The following is a 27,024-nucleotide window of genomic DNA, read 5'->3' as shown; positions in this document are numbered from 1 at the left end:
GAATTTAGCAGGAGCATCGTCACTGCATACAAAACAGGCTTACGGTTACAAATATAAGCTACCAGCTTATGCATTCATTTATGTTCACACATGTCTTCACAACTATTGCTTACTTTTAGTATTGCTCTTAGACTCCCAGACGATTGTTTTCTTGTTAGTTTTCAAATAAATCAGGTTGTTCTTGTTGTTTTCTTTGGTACAGATCACAGCTGCCTAACACTGATGCTTCGTATTGCCAATTATAATGTAATAACATGTGGTTGTGTGGGTTGGCACTTGAATGGCTTGAACAACCTGCTAGAACTGGTTCTATATTACTGTTTTGATAAGTGCTAAGCACCTGACTTTATGTATAAATTGAGCCGTTGGGTGAAAGTAACATTATGGACAATTTATTCACAATTATTGTAGTGAGTACTAAGCTACACTTAAAACATTGTTATCAGCTGCATTTGGAGGTCCCGTGCTTATTTGCTCACTATATAGTCCCACAATCAAGCGTCTCGTGTTTCTGGTCAATGTTTTTGTGGGAAGGTGTAAACCTCCATGATCCCTAATATACAGTACTATTGTACTATATGATATATATTGGGCAAGTGTAGAGCTAAGTGGGGTTGACCAACTACTGTCTTATTTAATTATTAATTATGTGCAATATAAGGTTCAGTACAAGAGCTAAAAACAGAACACGAGAGCTGCATATGTGTACCTAGAACATTGACATTATTTGCACTAATGTACCTGTTAGCTTATACTACAACTTGACAATTAAATTTACCTACTAATCAAGGTACATGGTAGTGTGTCGTGTGGCCAAGAAAGCCAGCATGCTACGCCGTGAGTATATTAATATTAATAGGAAGCTCTATGGCCCCTTCTCCAAAGCACATCATTTTTGCATTGTAGCTGTCTGCCAGGTAGAGTAGGCCACACAGCAAATTTGATTAATTTTGCAACGGCCATTTGCAAAATATGGGCATTTAAATTTTTCAATTTATTTTCTTTGTTATTTTATTTTCTTATTATTCCATACAGGGACTTCGATTTTTTTCACACACTTTGCAGAAATTGTTATAAAACATAAATGTGTAATTCGATTGCCTTGATCTTTGGCACAATTGAAAAACGTATAAAGGTGAATTCATGTACCAAGTTGGCTGTGAATCTGAAATCCAAACAAGTGTAAAATTGTGGGACCAAGATACTCTAATAGAGCAGTCATCGCAGGGTAAGTAAGTGCACAAAAGTTGGAAAAAGCTTACCAGAGATTGAACCAGAGACCTCCATACCTAACATCTGCATCCTTGACCAATGAACCACTGCTATCTTGGCTGATCACCTCCCTTAATTTCTGCTTTATAAATATTAAAAAATGTTTGTTCTACTGGAATGTTCTATGTATGTTCTATTGGAATTCTTCAAAAAATGTGCACTGTATTAGAGTATTACTAAATATTGGGATTTGTTTTTACTCACATTTCTTCTTTTCTATACAGATGCAATGATGATTATTGAAGACAGACTTATAAATGTATCATATTTTAGCTTGAGCCAATTATCCTTTGAAAATTGCCTATTATGCTTTTGAGCAGTGCTCAAAAATCCAGCCTATTATGCTCAAAATTGTGCTCTCAAAATCAAGATTATGCTCAAGAGCTGACTGTTTTATTAGAGTATATCTGCATTTCCTGACTGCTGTATTAGAGTAAGTGACTGCTCTATTAGAGTATCTCAATCTTATTTCCATAAAGTGTGAATAATCAGTCAAGAAATAGTAAAATAATAACACTGCAAGGTTTTTGATATGAAATGCAGTAATAATGTGCAGTGTGTTCATGTTGTGCAGTATTTTTGGCACGCGCATTGCGTGTTTTATTTAAAATTCTTGAAAATTGTCCTATTATGCTGGCATAATGCTTGATGCTTTTGCTAGCCTATTATGCTCGAAATTATGTCAGCATAATTGGTATTGCATGATTTACTTCACCAAAATCAGCCATAGGCTGGTTTGGGGCCTTATTAAGTACAAAAAAAAGTGAAATCCATACAAAAATAGCCAAGCTGTGAAAAAACTGGTGCAACCATAGTCTGCATTGTTAAAATTTATTAGCATTAACTTCATTGCAGCTATTTCTTGGCCGCCACCTTTGATTTCACAACTTTTTCACCCAGGCTTTTTATTTTACCATTTTTTTCACAATTTGTTTGTTTTTGCGTGGATAGTATAATCACAGCTTGCATACAAACTAAACACTTTGGTTTTATCAACAGTTGTCAACATGTCATTTGTTACCTTCATTGATGATCCAATTCCAATACCGGAGAATATAAGAGCTGAAATAGATTGTGGACAAGTGATTGATCAGGCAGTTATGGATGGAGGGGGGATTGCCAATGTAACTTGGTATAAGAATAACAGGCCAATAACTAATAACTCTGAAACTAATGTTGTAATAGCTGCAGATAACAGGTCTATGATAATTACTGATACATTTAGAGGTTCCCCAGCTCAAGTTGGAACAGAAGGATTTTACGCTTGTGAAGTCTGTGTTGTGGGCAGTAATTGTTTTAATGTAACACGCTGTACAGATATATGTGGTAAGTACAATTTAAAAATGTGCTTCAGTTTTATATATTTGTTTTGGTAGTTCCACCTAATTTGGAAAGTGGTAGTGGAACAGTGCCAACAGCTGGTCCAGCACGTCAAATAATGTGTGGACAAGATGTTGTGCTTGATTCATTTGGATTTATCATCTTCACGATATCATGTCCGCTATTTAATGGAACTAGCATATTGTGTAATACATCACAAATTGATGGTGTTAGGGTATTCAAAGATGGTGTGGAAGTTCCCGAATCTCCTACTGAATCGTATCGAGTTGGTCCTAATCCTGTTCCAAATGAAGATATTTGTGGAACATATACATTCGTACTGGAAAGTGCCTGTGGTAGAGACGTTGCAGTGAGCAGGGTAACTTGTCCAGGTCAGTGTTTATGTGGGAAATGATTGTAAGTGTGATAAACACAGCAACAATGTATGCTATTATGTGTACTGCAAACTACTGACTACCTGCAGGGTACACAGATATTTTGAAAATGATTTCCACTGCAGCTAAGTGACTGTTATATTAGAGTATTGCCTGATTGTTTTATTACAGTATCTTGATTTTTTTTTTTCACCTTTGGTAAATAAAGATCAAGAAACTGCATTGTATATTTGTTGTATGTTCACACAAAAATTGCTGTTAGACCTTGAAAATTTTTACTACACTAATTATGTTAATCATTGTGAAATTGCAAAATAATTATGTAGAAACCTTTATTGGTTGTATAAACTCCTGCACTCAGCTGTGTTTGATACATGAACTATCGTAGTATACAACATCAGAAAAGCCTTCAAGTAGGAGTAGAAACATATATCTGCCCTCATATTGAAAAATCAACTGTCTTGGCACATTACCAATTCTAAAAATATCACCAGCATGAGATGGTTACACTACTGGCTAACAATTTTTACTGTATGTCTCAAGCTTGTCAATTCTGCGTTCTGGAATTGGCATTCTGTGGGAATACTAGAGCCCACAAAAGCACTATAGTGGCTTTGGAGTTGCACTATAGTGACCAGAGACTCCATTGTTGTAGTCTCCTTGACAGCGTTATGCAATTATGTGTATTTTGGAGTGGCATGTATACTTGGCCTGGAACCTGCTTCTTCCATTATGAACCTATCTTATGCCCATTTTGCCACCCCTTTGTAAGTACTCATGATAAAGCACCATTCCTAGTGATGTACTGGTATGGGGTTTTGGCATTTACCAATATCTGATATTGATATCACCAAAAGAAGCCAATAACTGATAGTTTGCACTACACATAATTTTAAGCAAATCAAAGTGTATTCACCTACCTTTTGGTAGCATGTGTATCTGTTCACTGCTGTATACTATGCCTGTGGTAGTAGTGGTTTAGCTTCTATTACATAATCCAGATGATTAGGCAGCCACAAACATTTTAATGTATCCTCCTATGAAGTTTTTAAAAAACTGATTGCTTTGCATTTTAAAGGCTTGTGAAGGCTGCTACAGCAAGTTTCCTTGGTTATCCTGGAACTCTTTTATTTTATTTATTCTTAAAGTACTTTGCATTGGCGAGATCAAAGCGAAAAGAGTGTTTTATTTTCCGTAACACATTCAAGTGTGCTATATTTTCCATTTGCGTCACAATAAAGTACAGTTATGGAAAATAAAGAACAGTTATGCATTGATTGGAAAATAAATACAAAAAACAAGATCACATGTGTAATATTTCTAATTGCCAAAAGTAGCCAAAAAGATACTATTTGCTTGTAGTACTACCACAACTGTACTACACAGACACTTACTGATTGTCTGATGGCTGAAAACTGACATGGTTCAAATTCATGAAACGAACACTCCAAGCAAGACGACAAGACAGCCTCTAAACCAGTTAAAGCACTGCTATGCTTGTACAATATGAAAATAAAAGCACTCGGGCATGGTCTCGAGCCTAACATAGCACTCGGCTTCCTATATTAGTCTCTCGCCCATGCCCTCATGCTTTTATTTCCATTTTGTGCACGCGGCGGTGTTTTAACTAGTATTAAAGGTACTATAACTGGTTCATTTGTAAAGACTATGATTAACTTTTCAACAATAAATCTGCATGTATTTGTATGGCTTCTTATAGCATAATACTTGCTGTTGAGTGAGCCACTGGTAGTAAACAGCCTCACAGATAAACAAATGTATAATCCGTTTATGAACTAACTATTGCTACTATACTATATGATAAACATTGGTAGTGTATCGGTCTTTCTGTACCAATACTGATAGGAGTAAAATCCCGCAATATTTTAGCCAATCCAATAATCGGCAAACCTCTATACCCATCTAAAATGACAGAAGCTACTCTTTTGAAGAACATATGTGACTCCATCTTCAGTAGATACTAAAGTTGATGAGTCATTTACACTCAAAACACCCTTTTAAACTTAGTTCAGTATGTAGCAGTCCAGCTATATCAGTAGCTGTGTTTTTTGCTGTGTTGATGATTTACCATAGAAAACAGCCGTAAATGCCACTAAATTTCAGCAGTTTGCAAGCAATTGCACTTAACTACCATCCATTACAGCTAGGTTTATCTCAGAAACACTATACTTTTCACCTACCATTTCATAAAGAGATCTATTAGTAGAGCGACTAAGTGAAAAAATTATTCACTTTTTGATAAAAGCACCAAACTTGGTACAGCATTTGCTTAATTCATACTATTTCATATTAGATACAGTGCCATTAAAATTACCAATCATATCATGCTCAAAAAACCTGAAAAGTAAAATCAGTAGAAAATGTATTAATGAAAGCCATAAAAGTGCTCTGAACTGGCTCTATAGTAAATATACTGATACTTTGCATGTGATAAACAAGGGATGGTCATATCCAAAGCGAGGTGCCCATCCAGGTCATTAGCTTGCCATGTTAAGAAGCACATGGAGGGGTCATGGTATATGAAGCCATAAATGTACAATATATTGTTTCATAGATAATATGTGACCGGATTTCACATAACCAGGCTTCCACACACACAAAATCAAACTTACGTTTTTACCAGAAATGGATTGCTGGTCTAACACACTATCATATTCCACACTGTACTTCCTTTAGCACTGGCAAGTCTGGTTTCTGTAGCAGCTTTCTTCCGACCCTGTCAAAGCCACGAGTGGGAGATTGGCGCCATTAAATGGCCATGGCTTTGTGATAATAGTGTGGAGTGAGCTGGGACTTCACAGAGAGCTCGCCAATAGTGTTCTCAGTCAATTTGGAGTGATTTGAGGGCCATGGAGATCCCAACTTGGCCTCTGGATTCCAATCGTCTTCTTACTTCATTTTATACCCCTATATTAAGCCCACCCACCACCCACCATCCTCCCACCCTATTACTACCACCTGTGATATTATTACCCGCTCGAAAAAAGCTGCCCAAAACAGGGCAAATTTTGGGTATCAGAAATGTATACACCCACTCAGTGATAGCTAGTAAATAGATGAATAATTGGTGCAAATTTTGTTTGTACAGCTGTAGGCACTGGGAAGTTATTACACAATGATTCCTTAAAATCGCCATATCTCCTAATGAAGCTTTGTGCGTCGAAGCCTTGTTTTGTCAAATTCAGTCACATATATACCTTACCATACCTTACTCAACTTCCACAGAAAATTTGGTGTTTTTATCACAAAATGAATAATCTCATCAAAATTTGTTACTTAGCTGCTCTACTATATATACTCTAATAGTGAGTGTATTCAAAGATGCACTAGTCATAATTATGTTACAAAAAAGTTATTAAACAAGTAGTTAAGACTTTTAAGCTCAGTGCCATAAAAAGTAGTGAAACAAGGGAGGTTGCAATTGCCTACACCTGCAGATGTACTAGTGGACATTTAATCCCTACTTCAGTCTACAAGCGACTAAATTAAGAATTAAATGTCCACTAGTTCATCTGCAGGTGTAGGCGACCTCCCTTGTTCCCTACTTTTTTCTATGATCCCTAATAGAACTTTGACTTTTTCCTTTTACTTGTTTACAGTGGATAGCCATGAACTGTTTTACATTTTGACAAACATGCACTGTTTTGCTTTGTTTTTACACGAATTATCAACGTTGAACTTATGACTTTGTTGCAGCTTGTTGTTCAAATTGTCAATGTAAAAATTAATGAATTTATTTTGCTCACCTGTCAACCAACATTCTTTCAAGTTTTGTGGATACAGTTTTGACTTCTAATCGGGTAACCCATAAAAGTCTGACCCTTCAACTCCAAATGCCACTGTAATGGCTTTGCGTTATGGAAACAAACAAATCCCTGTAACTTCAGCATATTACAGTGTATGAGATGGGGTAACTTTTAACAGAATCCTTGATGAGTAGGCTTTTGAAGCATATATAAGTTTTAGTGTTGGATTGAAAGAGAAGGCAATAAAAGACCATCAATCTCAAGAAGACAAAAACTCATAATTCTTTTTTCAGAACGTCAATGGCCATAACTTCTGCTTACTTTAATTTAGTATGGACTTGCAATAAAGTTGAACGGATTTGCCACGTCATGCCTAGTAAAATGGCAGTTGGTTTTGTTGATAGGCTGAACACACAAAGAGAAGTGGTGAAGATCATTAAGCGGGAAAGGTCCACGGCTGCTTGGGATGTTGAGATTTCCTGATTTGCTTTGAAGAAGCCTGCCAAGGCATGGAAATTGATTTTATAATGGGTCCTCATAACAAAGGTAAGCAATTCAGGTGATGCAGGGTCGAAACTAACAATACAGCAACACGTGTGTTTTGGAGAAATATTTTAGGATCCAAGGGGATTTTTGTTAAGTATAAGTTTTTTTGTTTTTGTTTTTTTTTGCTGCATTTTCATCCTTACATCCTGTCATACAGACATTACTGAAGGAAGTGATGAAGAGTCATGAACAACTTATGTAGTAACATCACGTTTACATACAAACACAAGTACTTTCATAAATAGCATCACTCATACCAGGAGCTCATAAGTGCCACAAGGATGTATACGTAATGCTCAGGATATCTGTATTTTAACTTTTGTGAAATGCCTTCACAGCCACACATTTTGCGTTCCATTCCATACCACATTTTATAACTACCTGTTGCTTATTGAGAATGGGCTATTTGAATGCGATCAAAGATCTAGTGTAAATGCATGTATTAGTTTTTGGTCTACGTGTCTTCATGTTTACACAAAGTACCTTTGATCATTATGAAAATTGTGTGAGAACAAGATATATAAGCTACACTACATGCTATTAATGGGCAAGTAACTTTACAGGCACTTTCATTCAGCGGTAGCTGACAGTATGAACTGTCTCAACCGTCTAATATCATTTCTTTAGTACATCATACAGTACTACATTAAGGATCATGGAGTTTTGGGCTTTCTTGTCCTTCGAAATCACCCAAAAACAATCTCAGTTTCCTTCAAAACAACTTGAGCATAAGCAAACCCAAAAATGCCTTCAGAGCAACTCCAAACCCTTTCAACAAGCTTCTGTGGAATTTTAATTCCTGAATTTTCCACTGACTGACTAACTGATGCCTTCGGCCAAGCATAACATAACGCTACAGACTACTGTTTGATGTCACTTCAACCCAAGACATGTCTTTTGCCAACCACAGCATGTAGAATACATGTATCATGGACTTACCTATGTCCTCTTCTGTGTTCCAGTTCTTTTCACTGACAATACAAGGTGTCATTTCACTGTAATGTGATACGGCTTACCTGTGGCTGTGGTGATAGCTGTTAAGCTTATCACCCGTATTTTCATAGTGATTGCATAGACACTTCTCATACTTTTCTTTATTCGTATTGCTTATGTAACAGGTGGAACATAGCTGATGACAAAGCATAATGGCTACTGCACTTTTCAATAATGAATTGCTGGGGCGGGCATTCTTTAATTTTATGGCATTCTTTTGATGCGGTATGCGTGGGTTAATTAGTTAAACTATGTTATTAAAAAGGTGAATAAATAAGTAGAAGGGAAAAAATTGGATTAGCAATCAAAGAATTTTAAAAGTGGAATGAAACAATAAAAGGGGTTGCCTATATCTACAAATATACTACTGGATTTTTTAATCCCTAATTTCATTATGGTTTATAGGCTGAAGTATAGGGATTAAATGTTCTGCAGGTATAGGCAACTTCTCTTCTTATGCTACTTGTTTGCTGTTACTTTGTTTCACAACTTTTTTTGTATTCTTTGATCCCTAAATTTACTTTTCCTTGTACATTAACAGCATTCAGTGGTTGCACAGCATTACATTTGACCTAACTACAGCTGTTTTTTTACATATTCTTTTTAATGCACAACTAACTTTTAGGTGATCCACCGGATATCGATGAGGGACCATTTGTACCACGACCAGATCCTATTACTCCTGGAGACAAAACGGTTCAAATAGGGACAACTGCATATGTTGTTGGTGGAAATGATGTTACCATTGATTGTAATATTGCCAGTGGAACACGTCCAATAATTATTACTTGGTTTAGAAATGGAGTAGAGGACCCATCACTTGAAAATATGACAACAATCACCGCATCAAATCCAAGTGATGGAGACATGTATATGTGCCAAGCAAATAATAGTCTTGGATTTGATGAGGAAACCACTATGATAGAGGTTCAACGTAAGTGGAATTTGCTGTATTCTTTGCTAACTTGTTTCAGTTATGTAACTTACAAATATGATGTTGTGTAGTAGGCTGAGCTCCCATGAGGTTTGTGTCTGATTTGATGCCAAAGAGCCATCTTTACAGATCAATACTAATGTGTTTTGTTGTGTTTTTAGACCAGCAAGTAAGGAAATCAATTGTTTTAAAAATTGTGATGCTTTTTGAAGTAGTCATGGAGACCTAGAGCTCAAATTTAATGAAAATATAACCCATTGAATGAAAATTGCATTGTTCTCAAATTTCATTTACAGCTTATTTGTTGTCTAGAGGGAAAATAAGTTGATGCTGTGCTACTTCTAACCAGTAAATACTATCCACTCAAAAACAGCCAAGCTGTGAAAAAATGGTACAGCCTTAAAAAACCTAATTACGTTTCTATGCATCGCTAACGAAGTGAAACTGGAACAAACCATTTTGAACCACTAATTACACAGAATCGTGTTATTATATGCAAATTCTCTACACAAAGCCTCATGGCTGCTCCTAATTAGTGCTGTACACCTACCAAATTTTTGTCACTAGTTAATTGCCTACCAATAATGGGCAATAACCTGTTAATTGGTTTGTTTGTATATTGGCAGTCATAATGTGAGTCAACAAGCCTGCTGGAAGGTTTAGGGTTGTACCAAAGTGACCATCAACATCTTGTCTAACAATAACAGTTATTACAATCACATATTTACACATTCTTTGAGGTTATGTTATGATGTTAACACTTTTCAGCAGGGGTAATTTATGGTTTACCAAGTGGGTGGGCAATAACTGGTTTAAAGGTTTCTTCACAGGTTATTGGCTGACCTAGACAACACTGGTTAATAACTGGTTAATTGGACACTGGTGTACAGCACTATTCATTTGCATACTAAGGGGATATATCCATTTTCAACTCGAGAAGATACGCCCTTCCTGGTAGCTTACAAAGCTTGTTACATTGTTTTTCAGTCATGATACGCTGGTTACAGCACATATAGGCTAACCCCTACAAAATTATTTACCAGCCACAAGGTAAGCACAACAAAAACAGAAAGTTAAGCTTTAATACAGTACGTCCTTTATGCATTAAACAAAGGTTTATTTTCTGTAGTTCAAAGCCTGTTTGCTCATGTGGGTGTGCAGACACGCAGACACACGGTTTTGGCCAAACCTATTTCAGAAAACTAGGCGTGCACCCACAGCCAGCCTTTGGTCAGCTGTGGGTGCATGCCTGGTTTAAAACAATAAAGTTTCGGTCTTATCTGGGAAACTATAGCAAGCAAAAAAATTCATTTGTTCAATACCTATACAGAAAATAAAATACAGGTGCTCATTTAATTCATAAATGGCTCAGACCACGGAGTGGTTGCCAGCTATTTGGAATTATATGAAGAAGGTGAAGTTGAGCATATCAACGGTGTTTGGCCAGTTCTCTCAGTTGAACAGATTTTCGCAGTAAAAATATCCTCCGGATAAAAATAAAAATCCACAATCAAACCACCCACTTCGGCCTTTTGAATAGCTGCAACCATTCCCTACGGGATGGGTGGGTGAGACCGTTGATATGCTCAACTTCACCTTCTTCATATAATTCCAAATAGCTGGCAACCACTCCGTGGTCTGAGCCATTTATGAATTATAATTCAGAAGGCTCAGTCTCACATATCAACGGTGTTGTTTGTAGCTGGTTGACTGTGTTGGCTGAGCACCGCTCTGCCGAATGATGGGTTGTCAGTCGGTCTATAGTAAAATCGTTGAAAAGTTGACTCAGAACTCCAACCTGCAGCTTTGAGGATATCTGAGGTGGAAATCCCTGCTGATGCCGCTGCAGACGAGGAGGCTCCTCTGACAGAGTGAGCACCAAATATTGAAGTATCAATGCCTGAAACTTCCAGTAAGGACTTGAGCCATCTAGCCACAGTACTTGAAGACACCGCCTTATGTGGCTTGATGATTGCTACCAACAGTTTGGTTTCCCTTTCCCGAAGGGGTTGTGTTCTACTCTCATATTCCTTCAAGGTTGACACTGGACACAATCTACTCCCTCCTGGAAGAGAGGGAAAAAAGAAATTTGTAATCTGTGATGTGGACCTTGACTGTTTGGCCAAGGTGCTTGGATAAAAACAGACTCCGTCTGGCTTGTACACCCGTTTGGATATATCCAGTTTTGACAGATCAGCTGATCTTGATGGGCGAGACAATGCAAGCAGCATTGTCACTTTCCATGATAGGTGTTTCAAGGACAACGTCTGATTGTCCCCTAGTGTGTCAATGTAGTTTAGCACTTTCTGAACATCCCAGGTCTTTGAATAACGTGGCAGTGGAGGTCTGGCATGAAAGACTCCCTTTACAAGCCTGCAGACCAGGGGGTGTTGGCCAACTGTGTAGCCATCGATCTTCTCATGAACTGAGGAAATTGCCGACCGATAGGCATTTACAGAGCTGTATTGGTATCCCTCCTTGTAGAGGTATGCCAGGAAGTTTGCCACCTGGGCTATAGGGCTACGAAAGGGATCTGAACCCCGTTCAGAACACCAGCAGTGCCACTTAGTGAATAATGAGTCATAGGACTTGTTTGTTTTAGTCCTCCAGGAATTAAGCATAAGTTCTGTAGCTTCCTCCGAAAGCTGCTGACCTCTGTATCTCTCCCTGAGATATGCCATACGGCTAGTTGTGGGAGCATCAGTGAGTTGTCCCTGTTGACCATTATCTCGGTTTCTGTTGTTATTAGTTTGGGATAATCCACCAACATGTATAGGAGTGTGGGATACCATGGTTGGGATCTTCACACTGGTGCTACCAGCACTATGTTGGCTTGTTGAGTCTGGACCTGAGAAAGTGTCCGGCCTATCAGATTCCATGGTGGGTTGGCATACCCCTTGATGTGGGTCCACACTTGGAGAAATGCGTCTGTTGCTTCTGCAGATGGATCTGGCTGCCAACTGAAGTAGCGTGGGCACTGGGCAGACAGACGAGTCGCAAAGAGATCCACTTCCAGTGGACCAAAGTTTTCCTGTATTTTGTGGAATATGGAGGGAGACAGCTTCCAGTCTGTCCTGTCCGTCTGGGCTCGTGATTCTGCATCTGCGATAGTGTTCTGGATTCCGGGGAGGTGTTGAGCTGTGATGTGTATATTCCTTTCCAGACACCACATCCACAGATCCTTTGTCAGATTGACCAGGTCTCTTGAGACTGTCCCCCCCAGATGGTTGATGTAAGCAACTGCTGTGGTATTGTCGATCCTCAGCAGGATGTTTAGTTTGGACTTGTTTTTTGCAAATGACTGTACTGCTAGTATTGCTGCCAGCAACTCCAAACAGTTGATGTGGAAGGTTACCTCCTTCTGTGACCATGCTCCCCTTGTGGTTTGTATTCCACAGCGAGCTCCCCATCCCTGCAGTGATGCATCTGAGTCGATAATCATGTCTATCTCCCTCTTGAGGAGAGTCTTCCCATTCCATTTGGACATCTCCGTGTCCCACCATTTCAGCTCTTCCAAGCTGGCTGGCGAGAGGATCAGTGTTCCCTCGTAATCCTGGGAGTTGGTCTCCAGGGCATTGGAGAGAGCCATCTGCAGGTTTCTGTAGAAGAGGGGTGCAGGGGGAATTATGCATGTCGTTGAATTCATTTTGCCCAATAGGCGTGCTAGTATTCGGGCTGAGGTTGGCCCCGCCATCCTCATTATCTGTCGAGACTCTGCTCGAATCTGTTTTATCTTGGCAGGAGGAAGTCGTAGCTCCATATTGATGGAGTTGACTGTGAGACCCAAGAACTCTATGGTCTGATCTGGGGTGAGCACAGATTTCTCTGTGTTGATGATGAATCCCAGACACTCTAGTAGGTATACTACAGCTTGAGACTGGTACAGAGCTTGCTCCTTGGACTCTGCTATAAGGAGTATGTCGTCTATGTAGACAATCATCCGAATCCCTCTCTGGCGTAACACAGCCAGGGCTGGTTTCAAAGTCTTTGTGAACACCCATGGGGCGGAGCAGAGTCCAAAGGGAAGGCAGGTGAAGCGGAAGGTTTTCCCTTGGAATTGAAACTGCAGGTATCTCTGATGTGATTGGTGTATCGGAATTGCAAAGTATGCGTCCTTCAGGTCGATCTTTGCCAGCCAGTCTCCCTGCTCCAGAAGGTCCTTCAGGGTGTGAATGCCCTCCATCTTGAAGTGCTCTGGGTGAACAAAGCTGTTTAGCGCTTTGAGGTTGATGACGGGTCTTTGCCCCCCATCCTTTTTGGGTACCAGAAATATGTTTGAGTAGAAGTCCCTCTCCGAGGGGCACTCCACAGGTTGTATCGCCTGTTTCTGTAGGAGTTTGAATATTTCCTCCTGTATTAGTGTGACCTGCTCCGAGGTATAGTGTGGAGGAGTTGGCCGTGACTCTTGGCGTGGCATTGCCACAAAGTCTATCCGGTATCCCCGTACCGTACTTAGTACCCACTGGTCCTGTGTTATGGCAGACCAGTTTGCCAAATAATGGGCCAACCTGCCTGCCTGCGGCAGGTCTGGTTGATGGCAATGTTCTACTCCGAGACATGCAATCTGATTCAATAGGGTACTTTTCCAATTCATTATCACACTTTTTGTAAAGGTGTGTGCATGAGTCACTTGTTCCAAGTGTTCTTCTGGAATAATTTTCCTTGGCTTGGCCGTCCTCTCTGGGCTCCTCCCCCTCCTCGTGTCGGCTTGCGAGAGTAACCCCCCCGGCTGTTGGGGGGGCCTGGTCAAAAAAACGGCTTGGACGTGCCAAGGGTGGACCTCATTGCCTTCACTTGATCCACATGCTGCTTCGACTTTTGGGCAAACTCCGGCCCAAATAAAGAGGGTGACGCTTCTCCGAAGTTTGAGTCCTCCTCGACCAGTGGGAGCAGTGCCTTATTCATCTGTGAGATGACCTTTGTGCGTCGGAGGTGACTGATTCGGGCACTGGCATTTCCCAGTAGCTTAACTGCAGCTGTGGCAGCACTAACAGTTTCCTTCGGGACGTCCTGCTTTGTTTCCAGGATGGCACTAAGTGGGGCAAGGGCGTCAAGCACATGGGATTGAATTGTAGCCAACTCCTTGTCCACAGCCTTGGTTGCTGGTGGTATCCCAGTCTTGAGGTAGCTATCCAGCTGAGGTGTCCGGGATGCTGTCACTTTAGGAAGAGAGTACACATTCCTTACTTTCAGGCGGTCTGCATACTCCAGTCTACTGGTACAGGCTTGTGAGATAATAGACCCCGTCTCCTCAGACACTGCGACTACGTTGGTGGGGGGAGCTTGGTGCTTACCCGGTCCCACGGGCTCAATGTCGGAGTTGTACTCCCACTCAACTACCTCACTGTATTGAGGTGTATCAGGAATGTCCTCCCAGGATCGGGTCCTCACACGAGTGGGACTCTTCGAGTTTCTGTCATGGCGGCCACATGTTTCTCCCCGAGGTGGCGACGCCGATCTACTCCGAGATCGCTCAGGTAAGGAGCTGGGGTTCTCTCTCCGAGAGTGTGACCCGCCTCTGTGGTCCGAGCTACTCCGAGATCGTGACCACGAGGGTGAGTGACACCTGTGGTGCCGGCGAGAGTGCCGCTTGCCATGCTTCTTCCGCTTCTCCGAGCGATGCTTCAGCTTATTCAAGTCATTCTGTAAGCCGTCGAACTTGTCTGAAAGGTTTTTGACTAGAGACTCTAGTTCAGACATGACCGTTCGAAATTAACTGCGAACACGTGTTTCAGCTAAGAAAAAGGCCGAAGTGGGTGGTTCGATTGTGGATTTTTATTTTTATCCGGAGGATATTTTTACTGCGAAAAGCTGTTCAACTGAGAGAACTGGCCAAACACCGTTGATATGTGAGACTGAGCCTTCTGAATTATAATCAATCATAAATCATAAGTACAACAGGCCACGGAGTTGGAACTTGTGCCATTACATTTACGTTGCAATGGGGCATTCATCAAGATACAGTTTTCGCCTATATCAATGTGCTATGCCATTAAAGTAATAATGATAATATAGGTGTAGGGACTCCATACAGGCTTTGTGAATGACCTTCCCATTAATGTTTAACAACGAAAAACAGTATAACAAGCTTTGTAGGCTACCAAGAATAGCATATCCCTTCAAGTATGTCCCTTAAATATGCGTACAAAAGCAAGAACATGCCTTAAGGTGGCGGTATACCGGAAACCCATCTAATGAGAAGCCTTATGAAGTGAAGCCATAATATTACCACAAGAATTTGTTTTATTAGATCACATGATTACACTTTATGTATTAATAATATGGGTAAGCTGAGTATTAAAGTACGTGGCTTTGTTGTAAGAAGAAATTCATTGTTGTTTAATATGTAGTAGTAAAGAAGCTATTCACAAAAGTATGTAGAGTAGTAAAGGAACTTAGTTTTAAGGGGATTTGTATCCTTTGTGCAAAATTTTGGCAGCAAGAGTAATTTGTGGTTTTAGTATGGTATCTCAAATAGCGAGGACAGTTTTTCTGCATCAGTTTTCTCTAGTATACTAATGAGTTAGACCTCTGTATTTGTGTGAGGTTGTGTAATATACGTAGGCGTAGTGACCAGCAGTGTAAAGAAATGGCTTCTATAGCTGTAGTGTGTAATATTCACGATGTTTTCACAACTTTGCGATGCCACAAAAATTATAATGGTTAATAACTATTGTGTGTTGAAAACTACCTAGTCTTCTCTGTTACTGAGCACTAGCTAGTAGCCTATACTAACGTACAGTGTGGTGATCACAGATCTGTAGCTGCTCCCTTCGTTGAAATTTGACGCCAAGTGGTTATTTCGAAGGCGCATTTTGGCCGTGGTGTAAGTTGGTAAGTAAAGATTCTGCTTCTCTGAACTTGTAGCCAGTAGTAGAGGGTACATTACTTCTTCAATTGCAATTTGACTTGTGTGTGTAACCTGTAAGGTCTGTGTGTTAGAACTAAATTTAGGAGAGTATGTGTACTTTCAGAATTTCATTGGCTTCCAGTATACTGCCACATTAAGGGTTTCTTTAGAGAATTTACATATATAAACAGACTATAAAACATTTAAGAAGATACTTCTATGCGTAACTTATAGTTTGTTCGAGACATGCTTCTTAGCAGTGCAAAGCGATGAATTGTAATCTAAATTATGAAATACATTAAAATTAATAAATTATGAAATACATTAAAATTACAGTATTTACAAACCAAAATCTAATTATGTAGCTGATCAACAATGTATAGCTCCAAATCATCATAGTCTTCAATTTTTGTGGTTGGTACAATAATAGCACAAAAAAATTTCTTGATAAAAGTTTTGTGAATGGAGCTAATTTCAATAAAGCATTCGTTCACTAAAGGTCTCTATTAAAAAAATCTTGCTGGTAAGATCCACAAGGGAGTTGTCAGCTATGAGTAAGGCAAAGAAATGGCTACAATATCATATGTAGGTCATGAGCCACAAGCAGTGATTTCACATTCACGTTAGCTAGATGTTTATGTTATGCTATAAGATATTGTTAATGGAGTGATAGAGTTATGGCTGTATATACAAGGATGGATGATACCACAGCCTTGCAATTGTAGTATAGGAGTATAGCTCAAAATTTGATGTTGTCATGTATATCAAGTAGTATGGACACTTTTCTTGGTGAAGTTGGAACTGTTGGAGAGACATCTACCGATAACAATAAACTCTACAAGCTCGGTGTTTTTGCACATGGGGGGGCAATCTCATGTAGGGTTGCTATTCCGAAGATTTAAGGAATGAAGATACCATGTATATTGGGTAGTGATTGCCCCTTGTCTCCAACTCCAAAAAATGTTGCAACTATGTGAGCAAAAACTAGGGATAAAAAAAAAGCTACTATACAAGGTAGTCTCAAGAGAAGGGGAAGAAGTCAAAGCAACATACCATGCGTTAAACTTTGCACGAAGAAAATCCTTGGTTGCTTTATTAGCGCTGATATCTAGAGGCTGCAACATGTCTGTACAGTTGGGTGGAGCAATCACGTTAACAATGTTATTGGCTTTTAACAATGAACAGTACCCTATCAATAACTTGACCACTGAATTCATCTATGATAGGATAGGCTGATGGGAGTTTCAAATTTACTTACTTTTACTTGTAAACGATATTGATGATACATTCCACCATAGTATCCTCATTGTACCAGTGGTTGTGTTGTTATAGTATTCAATTTTGGTAGAAATGAGTCAAAAGGAAGGCATTTTGTTGCTGTTTCTTTGTTGGAGTGGAAGAAAATTGCATGTTAAACTCTCAGTGAAAACTGCAGTAATCTGTCTCCTGTCAGTAATGCCAGCAATTCCTCCATCATCCACTCTGATTGTAGAATATAATTTAATCTCTAGTCCTAGTTTATTATGAGACCATATGGTATCTCTGCTGTGTCTACAAACTGTCTTGATGTCAAGCAGGAAACTGGTATTTTACATCTTCAAAATTCTTAACAATCGACTTAGACTTTGTTGTTGCCTTATGCTTTACAAAGTTCATTTTCTCCAAGTGTCCAACTTTTCTTCTGCACAATGTCGTCACCATTGCATTCTAAGGAGATTGGTTCTCAATCCTGTACTACTGCAGCTATCACAATCGTACTGCTGTTGACCCCTCCAGCTTCTCATTTGCATTGGATAAGCATAAATCCTTGCTAAGCTCATCACTTAACATTGCTGGCATCCCCCTCATTTATTTTTCTACTTCATCAATGGAAATTATCTCTTTGGTCTCCTGTCTGTGTAATTCAGTTGTTCTGATAATAACCTGTTTCCAGTCATTCCACTTCAGTGCTGGATGCTTCGACACAAAATTCTTGATAGCTGCGCATGCTGCTGTGCAATGTTGGATGGTATAATTACCAATGGTAGCTTCCTCTTTGTTGGTATAATGACCATGAATCCCTTATGTTGTATATCCTACTTCAGCTGATAGATGAGAATTATCCCCAATAATCTTTTGCACTGAGTCATTCGCTGCATGAATGGTAACCAAAGGTGGAAGATGAGGCTGAGACTTTATAAAGCTAAAACGTGTATTGCTAAAATTTAAAGTTTATTTTCGTAATTGTACGCAAATTCAAGAAAATCATGAATATTTGAGACCATGGAAATTTGGAGTGGTTTGGTAGCATGCTGTATTAACTAAATTTTATACATGTTTGATTGATGTCCTATTTAACTAGAAAAGGGTGGTATTAATTGTAATGGGCCTGAAGTGACAAAACATCAACTTGATGGATCTGATCTTATACTAGTAATGATTTGACATCGCAATTATAGCTTATTTTAACACAAGCTAAAGTGTCTAGAAATGGTCACAAGTTGTATCAAGACACATGATAGTGTGTCGTGCGGCCCAAGAAGCCGGCGCACCACACCGTGAGTATATTAACTGGACGAAAGAAAACGTAATTTTCACACCTATATAGCTCTGTGATCCCTTATCCAATTAGAACCAAATTTGCTACAGACGTGCCAGCCAGATAGGCGAGTCTACATTCCAAATTTGAAGAAAATCGCTCCAGCTATTTCCGAGATATGAGCGGCCAAAGTTAGGGCTTTTTTTTGTTTTTTTCTTCTTTTCGCACACTTTGGCAAAATCCACCATAAAACACAAATGCATGCTCCGATTGGGCTGAAATTTGGTGCACTTAAAGGGCTCATTAAGGTGGATCTCAGTACCAACTTCGGTAGGAATCCATCGAACATTTACAGAGTTATGACCGATTATTTGCGTAAAAAAAGGTCGAACGTCTGTCACGCCCACAGAATATACCCCTTGAAGGAATGAGCTGAAAATTGCTATGTAGATGGAGTAACCATCATAGGAGTACCTTTTTGTGGTTTGAAAAGAATCGAGATAAAGGGCATCGAGATATGACAAAACCCAACCTGTGTCACAATTATGAGATCGATTTTTATGTATAAAAAACTATTAGTTTTTATGCCTACCAGGCAAACTGCTTAGAGCAGTGAGCTAAAAATCGGTGTGTAGCTGGAATAATTATCATAGAAAGTCCTTGCAGTAGCATAGAAGAGTCAGATTACAAACCACTGAGTTATGATTCAAAAGCCAACTACATGTAGCAAATGTAAGATCAAGATACTCTAATAGAACAGTCACCCTAATAGAGCATTCAACTACGTTTATAACTTACTCCATTGTAGAATTATATTGCATTGCAAGTTATTCTATAGGGAGTTCAGCTACAAACAGTTAATCGTATAGACAATTTAGCTACAAGCAAGTCACCCTGTAGAGAGTTCAGCTACAAATATATCGCTGTAGAGATCATTATAAGTCATACTGAAGAGCATTCAGCTATAAACAAGTCACCCTGTAGAGAGTTCAGCTACAACAAGTTACTCTGTAGAGAATTCAGCTACAAACAAGTCACCCTGTAGAGAGTTTAGCTACGACAAGTCACTCTGTAGAAAATTCAGCTACAAACAAGTCACTATGTAGAGAGTTCAGCTACAAAAAAAAAAAAACTATATACCCAGTAGAGAGTTCATCTATATAAACAAGTTAGCTACCATATAGAGATCAGCTACAAACAAGTTACTTTATACAATGTTCAGCTACAAGTAAGTCACTCTGTAGAGAGTTCAGCTACAAGCAAGTCACTCTGTAGTACAAACAATTCACCTTGTAGAGAGTTCAGCAACCAATCTAAAAACCACCCTGTAAAGAGTTCAGCTATACAAAAAGTTATAGCTCTATAGAGAGATAAGGTAAAAACAAGAGAGAGCTCAGCTACAAACTTAACAGATCACACCATAGAGAGATCAGCTAGAAGAAGTCACCTTGTAGAGAGTTCATCTACAAAGAAACCACCATGTAAAGAGTTCAAATCACCTGTAGAGAGTTTGGCCAGAAATAAGTCACCCTGTAGAGATCAGATAGAAACAAGTCACCCTGTAGAGAGACCAGCTACAAAGAAACCATCCTGTAGAGAGTTCAATTACAAACAGATAATCCTATGAAGAATTCAGCTAGAAACAATCCACCCTGTAGAGAGATCAGCTAGAAGAAGTTACCTTGTAAAGAGTTCAACTACAAAGAAACCATCATGTAGAGAGTTCAGCTGCAAACAAATCAGCCTGCAGAGGGTTCAGCTACAAACAGATCACCATGTAGAGTTCGGCTAGACACCCTGTAGAGAGACCAGCTAAAAGAAGTTACCTTGTGGAGAGTTCAGCTACAAAGAAACCATCATGTAGAGAGTTCAGCTGCACACAAATCACAGAGTTCAGCTACGAAAAGATCACCCTGTAGAGAGTTCAACTAGAAGAAGTCACCTTGTAGAAGGTTCAGCTACAAAGAAACCATCATGTAGAGAGTTCAGCTGCGAGCAAATAATCCTGTAGAGAATTCAGCTACAAACAAATCACCCTGTAGAGAGATCAGCTACAAACAAGTCACCCTGTAGATATATCAGCTAGATACAAGTTACCCTGTAGGGATCAGCTACAAATAAATCACCCTGTAAAAATATGTGTTGGAAACAAATCACCATGTAGAGAGTTCAGCTAGAAACAAGTCTCTCTGAAAAGAGTTCAACTACAAACAATGAGGGTTTCAGCTACAGTTCAGTTATGTATAAGAAGTCACCTTATGACCTACAGTATGCGATTATCATTCATTGTTAAATATACAAATATTTTTAATCAGACAAAAAGCTGTACACAAAATCACTTCCTTTGTTCCACAATTCCTGCAGAAAAGAAAAGTAAGCACCAAAGCCAGTTTATGGCCAGCTTTATAGTTTGCAATACAAAAAGAAGTGATATCTAAACCAAAACAGCCAAGCTGTAAAAAAAGAGTGCGGCCCCCAAAAAGGCCAGGATGAAAAAAGATGTAAAATCCAAGGTGGCGGCCAAGAAATGACTGTGATGGTAGGTTAATAGCAAAATTTTAATTACGACAATTCAGTGAATTTGTTGCCGAATCCTAGTGGAGGAGGCAATGCAAATTCACCTGAATTGTTGTAATTAAATTTTTTGCCATTAACCTACCATCAGTCATTTCTTGGCCGCCACCTTGGATTTCACATCTTTTTTCATCCTGGCCTTTTTTGGGGCCACACTCTTTTTTTGCAGCTTGGCTGTTTTGGTTTAGATACTACTGTCAGTCATCTTATAACACAGTCTGTAGTAAGATACTCACATGTGGTGTAGGCTGATAACTGTATAGTATATTGTGTATGTGTTTTTAATAGGAGACTGTATTGTGAGCTTGGATGAATCAGTAAATGCCACTGTTCAAGAAGGTGGTGAGGCTACGATCAGGATAAATGTCAATGTTGAACAGACAAGCGATGTTGATGTACAAATACTAGTAGCTGGAATGGAACCATTACCTATGACAATTAATGCTAATTCCAGAGCAGGTATACAGATTTTTGCTATACCTGATAATACGGTGTGTTGTGATGGTGGGAATGTTGATCTCAGTATTAATGCATCATCATTGCCTGATGGCTGTGTTGTTGGTAACCCTGATAATGCTAGAGTGACAGTTATGGACAATGATGGTGAGTATTCAAGTCCCTACTAGATCATATTTAGAACACACTTTAGATATCATGAACAAAATACTCAGTAAGACCTTCATATACTGGGATTTTCCAGTCAGTTGTCCTATATATTTGGCGCATGTGCTTAGCAGTGTGGAGGAAATGGCAGATTCAAATGAAACGGTGTGTGTCCTATTATAATGAATACTTGTTAATGTGGGGAAACTGATACTCACTGTGTTGTTGTGACTCCTTTATCACCAGTGAATGCCCTTCAGTTACTAGATTTTTAGCACATGCGTAATTATAATAGGACAACGGACTGGAAAAACCCGGTAGCCATTTATGATTGTTGTGCTCTGTTAAGAATGTTTCTTAGAAATCAGCATATTATTCAAGCAAGAGTTCATAATATAAAGTAAGGGAGAGAGTATCCAGCTCTCATTATACCCTATTCTAACAATATGTGCCAAATGCATCCATAAATTCTTGTGTATTTCTGCGAAGTATTAACATGTACAATAGATCACACACTTAGTGTCCATGAGTTGACTAATCGGCTATGGACTCTTATTTGGGTAGAGATGCACTTAGGGTCAATCATGTGTGTAATGCAAATAACTAGGTGCATGTGAACTACAAAAATGGAGTGTGGCAACACGCTGGCACCAGGCAGTACGATAGAAGCCCGTAACAAAGCTATGTGCGCACCAGTTCATCGAACGTGGAAACTACAGGCGTTTGCGATTTTATTCTTCTAATTCTACCAGTGTTACAGGTGATGTTCAAACGTTATTAAACAGATTTCACTGTACACTTCTCTTCAAGTGGTAGCTCCATTGGATTCTAACTTGGAAGCGTTTGGTGATATCCACCTGCAACAATTCCATGTTTGGTGATATCCACCTGTAACAATTCCATGTTTGGTGATATCCACCTGCAACAATTCCATGATTGGTTTGCTGCTTCTGGATGTTGCTGTACCTGTGCCACTGTTAGGCAAAAACTTGCTGAGTTTATAATTTTTGTGCACCCTTTGTATAATTGTTATGCTCTCTTGCTGGGTTCTCTTTATCTTCACAGTGCTACTATTTCACCTACAACAAGAATCTCCAACCCATTTACTACCCAGCTTGGCCAATATCAGCAAATTATATTCAAGCTCATGGAATACAACACTCAGAATGGAGACAAATCCTGTAGGTAGGAAATAGCTGATCATTAAAGTGTGGTGTTTATCTGACTATAACCTGCTTGTGGACAGACCTACAACTTGTGACTAATATAGTGGAAGACTCACCTCCATGATTGATTACCTGAGAATTCCATCCACAGTGGGTGCTGAAAAGCAGGTGGACGGTTCTTCTAAGCAAGACACAACTAGTGTAGGTGATCATTAAAGTGCTATATAGTCTACTTGTGTACAGACCTACAAACTGTGCATAATCCAGAGGAAGAATCGGCCCCCTTATTTGATTACCCAAGCAATCGATCCACAATTCAAACTGATGGCTCAAGTAAATCTTTCCTAGAGTATCCCAGATGCTGGGTTTATTTCTGTGTGGCCAGAGTTCTATTGTACCCATCAATCGTTGACATCAGTACAGAAGGTAGTGCTTGGAGTTGTGTCATATGTCGTATTATATCAAATAAAGGCAACTACAAGTCCTATCCAGGTATAGATGAAAAATAATACTAGAAGGAATGCTTTTCCATCATACGATACTATTCACACAGTGTTTTGAATATGGGATAGACCATTTAAACATATAGACTCAGTAAACTGTCAACTAAAAACTAAACATACAGACTCAGTAAGTAGTACCACATACAAAAGAAAAGTGTGAAGAAGTGTTCTGTAGACCGTGCCAGAGATTAGACTCTGACTTTGGCCACCAAGGTCCAACAGAAAGGCATACTATATGACAGCAACCAACTTCGCATTTTCAGTTGAAGTACTTATCACCAGCTAGTGTATACAAGCAAAAAGCAGCAACACAAAGATAAACATCTAAAGACAAAGTGAAACTTGTCGGGCTTGGAGAGTTGGATGTTACACTGGAAGATGATCAGTCAAATGAGTTGTTGCCAGAATTTAAGATGAATGTAACAGAGTATATTTCACGAAACTGATGAACATTCTGTAACAACGGAGAATTCTCTTTGCAGCTCATGGGAACGTGACAGCAAACAAGAAAGCCAAGTTTTTTAAAGACCAACAGAAAAAATAGTAAGCTATGATTCTACTCCCTTGTCATGATTATAATTTTTTTGTTAGAAAGTGGAAGTGTCGGAAACCACTGTAATCTGATAACCATTAGAATAGGTACGTATTACCATGATGCAGCTGCCATCAAAGTCTACTCTTCAGCTATGGCTAAGAAAAGGCTCTATGTAACTTTGGTCAGGTCAGGTATCTTATTGTTCACCAGTTTGGAGGCCTCACCTATCTAAAGACATACTTTTATTAGAACAGGTTCAAAGAAGATCTACCAAATTTATATTAAATGATTATCACTCTTCTTATTTCAATCGCCTAGTTAAACTCCAAATACTGCCACTGATGTATACCTTAGAGCTTTTTGATATTGTATTTTGCTTGAAGTCTTTGAAGTCACCATCTACACATTTTAATATTCATGACTATGTTACATTTGCTACAGGTCCTACTCGGTCATCAACATTCAACAAGTTAGAACACAAACTTGCCTTAAACAATGTTACTCGCCATTCATACTTTTACAGACTAGCTCAGCTCTGTAACTCCCTACCCCAATTGATTGCACCCTTTCTGTTTCAACAAACAAGCAAATAATTTAAAAACACCTATGGAACAACTTTATTCATCATTTCAACCCTGATAGTCCCTGTACTTTTTCTTATTTGTGTCCTTGTAATAAATGTGCTTATATAACTCCTGTACTTTTAAACAAGTAATTTAGGTAACTTCCCTTTTTTCTGTAAGTAAAGCTTTTGTTTTCTGTTTTATAAGTAGCTAAGTAATTAATTTGTAATTAATCTTATGGCTGGCAACACAGGTTGCTACCAGACCATCAGCATACACCCTTTTCTTTTTGTATCTTCTTCCTTGTGTCACTTCGCCCTTGTATATGCTGTAAAGTCTAATTATACAATTACAAAGTACTAAGAATAATACAAAATGCGGTTGAAATTACGTCATTAATAATGTTAATAATGAATAATGTTTGAGAAAACTACAAGGCCTAACGCTTCGCACTCACCGGGAATAGAATCCATGCTGTATGAAGAGACAATCGTGTAATGGGCGGGTGTTCTCGTGGAGGTGATAGAAATGTACGACGATTCTATTTAACGCTGATCAAAACAGTTAGCATGTGACACCCACTAGACAAGCGAACTACTGTTCATTTGTGTTTGAAAGTGGGTGACAGCGACTATTTCAATTGGAAGACGAGTGGTTCCTACTCCTGCTTAATAAACAACATGATTGGAAGTTGCTACTAATTGCTGGAGGTTAGTTTGTGTTGGTTAAAACACCTTGATAGTCTTGTTTCTTTAGTCTCGCATAACTAGGCTACCTTCACTCATGTATGGGATGGGAGAAAGCCTCACCTGGCAGGTCATTGTGCGAAGAAGGTGCAGTTTCCAGCTGGTAAGTTTGTGTGATGATGCATAGCTCTCCACCTGAAGCTTCACATCTCCATGGTCGGATAATCACTGATTGTAATTACATACTAATACATCCCTTATGTATATGTGCCAGTCAATTCCTCTAGAATTGTATTACTGTGCATCTTTTCTACCTGCACACACTGTGTTGGCCATGCACTGTTTGTACATGCCCCATTAGTAGGTTGTCCTGTTGGTGATTGTACTTGGTTGTATTTGCCTCGGGCCTAGTTATACAACCAAGTACTAAAGAGAATACGAAATGCGGTTAAAATTACGTCATAAATAAATAATAAATAATGTTCTCGAAAACTACGATGTCTGGAGACATGAACTAATCAGGGATAGATTTGCCTGTGAATGAAGGCACAAACGTATAATCGTCGCTCCTGTTCATGCTGATGACTTGACCATACGTATAATTCTATATAACACCCAGTACCACACCCTTGCTTAATTATTTACAGATTGCACGAAGGAGAAAGGAGAAGATTAGCGATGCCCGTGCAGGAGAGCCAGAGGCCACTTTACATGTAAACAAGAAGATTACCTTCAGTGCTGGTCACTGTAAAGCATTAATACAATACAATACAATTGCAAGTAAGTTTTTATGTTTGTAACATCTCAAGTCTCCATGCCAGCTGCCAGTGGATTCATTCATGTAAATAAACAATACAAGAAGACGTTAAAACATAGGCCACATTCTTTACAATACAATTACACATGAAATACAAGTAAACAATTTTGTCTTGTGCAGCTGGCATGGCAAACTTCCTTTGTGTTGGTGTCAGGCAATTCAATACGTGCTTAATTTTTTTTTGCCCTTTACCTGGCTTAGCCACTAGGCTCTGGCTGGCTTGGCTGTCTTTCTTTATCTGGTTCATCTGGCTTGCATACTCCTACAGTAGTGTGTAGCTATCTCCTGCAAGTTGTGTATGCATAATTATAGTGTGTCACCCATCACTGTGCCATTGCTACACCACTGATGAACCCTATGTAGCTCTAGTTGATGTTGATATACTGTGCTGTATATTGGCTAATAATTTTTATCTGGTGATGTTGCCTCGAGGGGTCTAAAACCAAGCAAAAATTGCCTACGAGATTTCTAAATCTTTAGATTTTACCCAAGATTTCAAGATTCTGGTGAAGATTCCAAGACTAGATTATCATATAATATCAGTGTGTATCCAACAATTTCCGAAAATTTTAAAGATTTCAGATTTCGATTCCAGAGATTTCTAGAAAAGATTTCAAGATCAACCTACAAGATTTCCAGCTTGTTTCGGACCCCTCATGTTGCCTATAATGTATTGCTGCATACAATACTGCAATAATGTATAGTTCTCTCCTGTATGTTTTGTATACATATACTTTGTACACATCACTGTGCCATTACCACACCAATGATGTACTGGCACTTAGCTACTGGTGGCCTTTAGTTACGATGCCACTATTCTGTTATATCTGTCACTACTGTGACATATTGAGTTGATTTGGGGATCATGCCTTCACCACCTAACAGCCTCACCAGGGGGCTGTCACGTTGGTGTATGTACTTGGTTGTATGTGACGCGGTCCTAGTTATACAACCAAGTACTAAGAATAATAATAATAATAAT

The 27,024-nt window shown here is 39.1% G+C and overlaps 2 protein-coding genes across 9 annotated transcripts in view; both read left to right on the top strand.

The window, feature by feature from the left end:
• LOC136237872 (adhesion G-protein coupled receptor V1-like) overlaps nt 1–27,024 on the top strand; it is a 206,773-nt gene that overhangs the window by 73,203 nt on the left and 106,546 nt on the right. The window lies entirely within an intron of this gene.
• The window catches only part of LOC136237873 (ADAMTS-like protein 1), a 90,543-nt gene that overhangs the window by 20,262 nt on the left and 43,257 nt on the right, over nt 1–27,024 (top strand). Inside the window, exons 3-6 of the mRNA XM_066028118.1 lie at nt 2,272–2,598; nt 2,649–2,984; nt 8,919–9,227; nt 21,458–21,772. Of these exons, the coding sequence (XP_065884190.1) occupies nt 2,272–2,598; nt 2,649–2,984; nt 8,919–9,227; nt 21,458–21,772 (1,287 nt within the window). The remainder of the gene's footprint in view (nt 1–2,271; nt 2,599–2,648; nt 2,985–8,918; nt 9,228–21,457; nt 21,773–27,024) is intronic.

This window comes from Dysidea avara, chromosome 11, assembly GCF_963678975.1.
Source record: "Dysidea avara chromosome 11, odDysAvar1.4, whole genome shotgun sequence".
Lineage (NCBI taxonomy): Eukaryota > Metazoa > Porifera > Demospongiae > Dictyoceratida > Dysideidae > Dysidea > Dysidea avara.
This window is presented reverse-complemented; position numbering and strand designations above follow the sequence as displayed.